This window comes from Grammomys surdaster, unplaced genomic scaffold (assembly GCF_004785775.1).
Source record: "Grammomys surdaster isolate TR1022 unplaced genomic scaffold, NIH_TR_1.0 213, whole genome shotgun sequence".
NCBI classification, from domain to species: domain Eukaryota; kingdom Metazoa; phylum Chordata; class Mammalia; order Rodentia; family Muridae; genus Grammomys; species Grammomys surdaster.
The window spans coordinates 2,628,679-2,634,229 of record NW_021604658.1 but is presented as its reverse complement, the minus strand read 5'-3'; the positions used below and the strand labels follow the sequence as shown (position 1 = coordinate 2,634,229).

General features: G+C 49.1%; 1 protein-coding gene across 1 annotated transcript in view; it reads right to left on the bottom strand.

Moving 5' to 3' along the window:
• Positions 1-3,383: 3,383 nt before the first annotated feature.
• The window catches only part of Tbx4 (T-box 4), a 29,465-nt gene continuing 27,297 nt past the window's right edge, over positions 3,384-5,551 (bottom strand). The window contains exon 9 of the mRNA XM_028772458.1: positions 3,384-5,467. Within this exon, the coding sequence (XP_028628291.1) occupies positions 4,851-5,467 (617 nt within the window). The 3' untranslated portion in view covers positions 3,384-4,850. The remainder of the gene's footprint in view (positions 5,468-5,551) is intronic.

The window sequence follows — 5,551 nt, the reverse complement described above, 5'->3', positions numbered from 1 at the left end:
TGATAGTACAATGAACATTATACAACATCCCTCCGAGTCCTCATCTCTGGCTATTCTCTCAAGGCTGTGAATACTTTTAGAGTCATTGTCCAGGCTACCAAATTGCTTTTTCCAGAAAAACTAGCTGTCTGTTCCCACCAGCAATAACCATTAAAGGCTCCCTTTTCTTTTCTTCTCTTTTCTTTTCTTTCCTCTTCTTTTCCTTTCTTTCCTTTTCTTTCTTTTACTAATCGTTAGACAGGAGTGGCAATCTGCCACTCAGCATGCATTTTACATTACAATGAGGTTGGTTTAATCATCTTTATAATTCTTGTCATCAGATCGCATGCCCATCCTCTTTCTGGTTCTCTATGTCAGCCCTTTCTCCCTCATCCCCAGCCTAGTCCTGAGCCCTCCGCCCCAACATTGTCTCCAGAATGGCCCCTTCCCTCCTTTTTCTGCATCCCATGTCTCTGCTCATTAGCCTCATCCATTTCTCTATAGCCCTACACTGGCCGATCTTTCCTGGCTTCTGTGCCGTGGGTGGGGGTTGGGGGGGGGACATCCCTTGTCCTGTGTCCAGAGCAGAGACTAGCGCAACCAAGTCTGAGCCTAGAATTCTGCTGCTGACTGCCATCAGGCTAGGATTAGTGCTGACAGGCAACAGATGCAACAGGAGCCTAGCGGCTCTGACCTTGGTCCAGGAAGAGTGGGAGTGGGCACCTCCTGTGTCCTACCTGCTGAGCTCCCATAACCCTCTCATCTTTTTCCCCCTCCATGTTCCCCTTCTCCTCATTATTCTAGCTCAGGCTTTAATTTTCACAAATGATACAGTTTGGAGTTTCTGCAAGAGAATGCCTGTGATCCTCGGAGCCCTGGGGCCTGTTTGCCATTGTTGGAGAAAAGGGACCGTGGATGCTCTGCAGGCCCCATCAGATTGCGGTAATAGGCAGGGGCTGGTGGGCTGCCGTGTAAAGCTGGTCCTCCGTAGTGAGACGTTGCAGAAATCCCGCTGGAGCTTTTTCTGCTCTTGCCCTGTCTACTTTCCTTCATAATGATGAATGGCTGAAAAGAAAACTATCTAATCTCCAAACTGCTGGCTTTTTTCCCCCTTCTCTTTCTTCAAGGAGAGGAGGAAGAACACGGTCACATAAAACAGAGTCCTTCATCGCCGCCTCCTCAGGAGACGTCCGTTCCCTTTTCATCCCGGGGCCTGTTTCTGATCTGTGATGGGTTCGCATTGAAAGCTCCAGGCTGGCCCTCTCTAATCGGCAGCGACAGACGCTGCCGTTGCGTGGGCTGCCCATTGAAATTGAATTGATTACCCGGCCCCTCTGCCATTTTGTTCTGCGCGCGATTGCTTAATAGCTGTCACCTTGGCTTTCAGTCCCAGCCGGCTTGGGGCTGACTGGTTCCCATTACTCGGGATAGCCAGTGCAAGTTCACCACCCTTTACAGGATGTCCCTGATTGATTCCGTATGCCTTGGAGACCTGTGAGAGATTTGCATAAGGGTTGCTGGGGAGCGGAATAGAAATTTCTGGGCCACAGAGGCTGCCAGGTTTTTGCTCTGGGGCTCGCCATATTTGAATCATTACCTGAATGAGTCTGGCCTCTGCTGACATAACTGCTAATGAATTTGTAAATTTTGCAAAACTAGAAAACTTAGCCTGTTCTAACCTTGGCTGTCACCACCTGCCCTTTCCCTCCTCCCCCCCATCATTGGGGGCCACAAGCAGTGCTTTTCTGGCCTGAGCTCTTTGAAATGACAACCTCCCCCTCCCTGCCACCCCTGCCCTAGCAGGCAGGAGAGCCTGGTTTGGAGGGAGACATCTTTCAAGTAAAACCCTTTTCACTGGGAACTCCTTCAATTAGACAGCAGGCGGAATGTTAACATGCCCTCCGGCCTTTTAAGTGGGTTTTAATTTTATGTTGTAAGATAAGACACTGCAGGGCTAGGCTGCTACTCCTCTAGCAGGCTCCATTAGAGGGGCCAGCAGAGGCCTCTTGACCCCCTGAGGCCCTGCTGGGGCTAGAAATCGCTTTGGTTTTTTAACAATTTGTCAGTCTGACCCAACTTCTCTTTTGTGATTCCAGGACCTTCTGTCGCTGAGGCTTGTGGGATGGCTGATCCTTTGGCTATAGTGAAACCCGGGGGCCACCCATTCATGGCCACATAGCAGAGGGAGCAGTCATCAACTATTTTTCCTTCCCAAGCAGGGCATAGCAGAAGCAGGCAGTGTCATGTGGCAGGCTTCTGGGCCGATGATGTATGGCCTGCTGGAGCTACTGAATGGTGCCCTTTGTTCCACAGGATCCCATGTGCCCCCTTTTTATTGAGTTGTTGATTCAGAGGGGCAGGAAAGGTTCCACAAATCCCACTGCAGGCCCTGCTTTTGCCATGCCCAGGTGGGGCAGCCAGGGAAACTTATGTTTCCCAGAAAGTCAGGAGGACTCTGTGGGCTGTCTCAAAACTGAACACCTCTTTGGGAAAAATGATCATTCTGAGCTGAGTAGGTACTTGGAGAGAATCTAGGAACGTATATCCAGCCCTCTGAGTTCCAGGCGAGGGGTATCCTACACGGGGTACCATCTGTGGAAAGGAACAGGAAAAGACCTATGAGTGAAGAGACACCTTCACTGTCCCTGAGGAAAATCCAGGTTTTCTCTGTGAGGGAGTAATAGGAAGCTGCCCAACCAGAGGCCCCACAGAGCCACAAGGAAGGGCCTGGGCAAGAGGCTTTAAAAGCACCCCTATTCTTGTATCTTTTCTCCTAGGTTTCATGACCATCTTAAGTAGAGACCATAGTGGTGGAGAAAACATTCTAGGGGTTGGATGAGCCGTGTGGGACACATGAGTCATGCTGACACTTGTCCACACTCTGTAGCACCCTCCTGCAGGTTACTGTTTGTCACCTAGTGTGGCAAGCCCAAGTTGGAGTTCATCTTCCCCGGTCCCTCCATCCCAAGGCCAGGGTCTCTCTTCATACCCACTAGGATGAAGTTGGCTGACAGCTTTGCACAGCCAGCTGCTCCAGAAAGTGCCAGACTCAGGCTCAAACCTACTCTGTAATTATTCTTCTGAAGCAACTGCACAAATATCACCAAAGGTTCTCTACTTAGGAGACTATTTTCCCCAAACTGCAGGGTTGTGTTGACTGTTAACAGAGATGAGATCCACATTGCCTGTTCTACCTTTCCAGGGTCTTTGTGAGCCCTGGAATCTAGCCCCATAACCCAAGGAGTAACATGAGATTGAAGAGACTTTGAACTTACTTCACTCTGAGGGCCCATGGTTATAAACACTTAGAGAGGCATTGAAGGCCCCACCGGCACTTGAAAGGAAAGGCAGACACCATTGCCAAGCAATGGCAAGGCATTAACAAAGGACAAACACACACTTCACAGTTGTAAGATGGCTTTATGTTCCAATATGCAAAATAAAATGTCCATGCTATATATATCAAAACACTTGAAGTTTCATACCGCCTGTCAGCTAATGTGTTTTCTAATAAAGCTTTATCTGCAATGTGCATTTATAATATATAATATATATGTTTTATCTTTAACATCAAATGTAATAAAAATTTAAATAGATGTCTTTCCAAATACTTCTTCAGCATTTGTTTTCAGTAAGTTTATTTGTAATAAGGCAAAGCTGAATTTGACATGTGGCCCGCATTTGTGAGATATATATTTATTTATATATTTATTTATATAATATATAAATAGCTATTTAGCATGCAAAGAGTTTAGTGATTTCCAAATTCTGATTTAGAGTTCATACCGGCCACCCTGACATTCTGGCGACATGTGATACTAATGGACCAAGGAGTATGTACTCCTCCCACACCCCCATTCTGAAGGAATGATGTGCTCCTCTGAACTTGAATATTGAAGTACTTTCTCTCAGTTGTCCATTTTCTTCTGCTGGTGTCTTTGCTCCAGGGATGTATGTAGATTTTCTGGGATCAGAACCAGTCCAGCTGATGTGTAACATCAGTCTGATGAGATCTCCAGGGGACATTGCCTTGTAAGGTGTGTTTGACTACCCATCATAGGATGCAGATGTTGTCTCACAGGCTGAGAGGCCACATGCTGGGACTGGGAGGGGAGGGGCTCTGTACTTTATGAGGAAACTTGAATAATTACAGAGATACTGCTGGTGACATTTTCCCCTCCTCTTGAAGGAAAAACAAGCATCATGAGGTGACATTCAGCGCATGACTCTTTTTGAAAGTCATGCTTTAGACCCTGGAGCTTCAAGAATCCAAGTCCAGGTCAACTCCACTCTCAAAGAACTCTAAGGCTCAGGCAGTCTCACACAATCTCCAGAAGCTAAGGGAAGGGGGTGCTTCTGTTCCCAAAATTGGCAGCTCCCCTTGCAGGTGGAAGGCCAAGAACTCTATGGTAAGCATGGATGCCCCACCCCTACCCAAGCAAAAGAAAGGCCCTCTCTGTGCCAGAGATCTCACTTGGCCCTGAGTAAAGTCAGAGTATATTTCAGAAAGCTCTAGGTGACTCCTGAGCCTTCCACATCTGTCCCACCCAGGGCATGTCAAGAGATGCCAGCTAAGAGTAGACTCGGCTCCTGCAGCCAAAATCACTTCTTAGATAATTGCATTTTTTTTCTTGTTTTGGCCTTAGCTGCATGTGAGAAGACAGATGCCCTCCAACCACTATATGTGTGTGTAGAAGTTCAAGCAAACACACACACACACACACACACACACACACACACACACACACACACACACAAACACACACACATTCTGAAATACCTTTCCATGTTTCTTGGCAGTGCCGGCCACCCACAGAGGTTAATACTGGATTGACATGGTCCTGGGGCTGTCAAGGATACAGGTAGTCACGTCATCCGTCAGTCCAGTTCTCCACAGTCCCCATTCCTGAATGATACTGTAAGGATGACTCCCGGGTCAAGGAGAAGCTCTGCGAGTAGAGGAACTCGTTGGCAGTGTTCAGGTGAGGAGAGGGTGGCTTCCTCTCACACACTGCAGGGAGGCCGCGCTCTCTAGGGAAGGAAGCAGAGGGCCCCCGCTCTCGGACCTGAGACTGGGATAGCTGATTGTACACACTAAAGTGGGCATTTCCTGGTGGCTGGGCGCTCTGGGCAGCAATGGTGGGCAGCCGAGGCATCATCGTGGTGGCGGTGAAGTGTGTGGGGAAGGGCTGGTAAGGCACAGTCTCCATGGTCTGAACGCTGTAGCTGGTGTACGGCGACACCGACGTCCACATGTTACAGCTCAGTGTGGGTGGGGGCAAGTCGTCCACGGCAGACACCCCTGCGATCTCAGGCCCTGAACTCGAGTACATACAGGCTTCTCTGGGGGTCACCTCACTGCAATAGGAAGGGCTCAGCATCTGCTGGTCGTAGGGAGGGGGAGAACGGAAATAGTGATCGTCCCCCACTGAAGAGGGGGTTTCCAGGTAGGATCGCTTGCAGGGCAAGTCCAGGTGGCGGGCACTGTCTGCGGGAAGATAGAGAAGTGCTCAGAAAGAGGCGTTCCCACCAGCCCAGGGCCTGGTGTCCTCCCTACCCCGCCCCCCCCCCC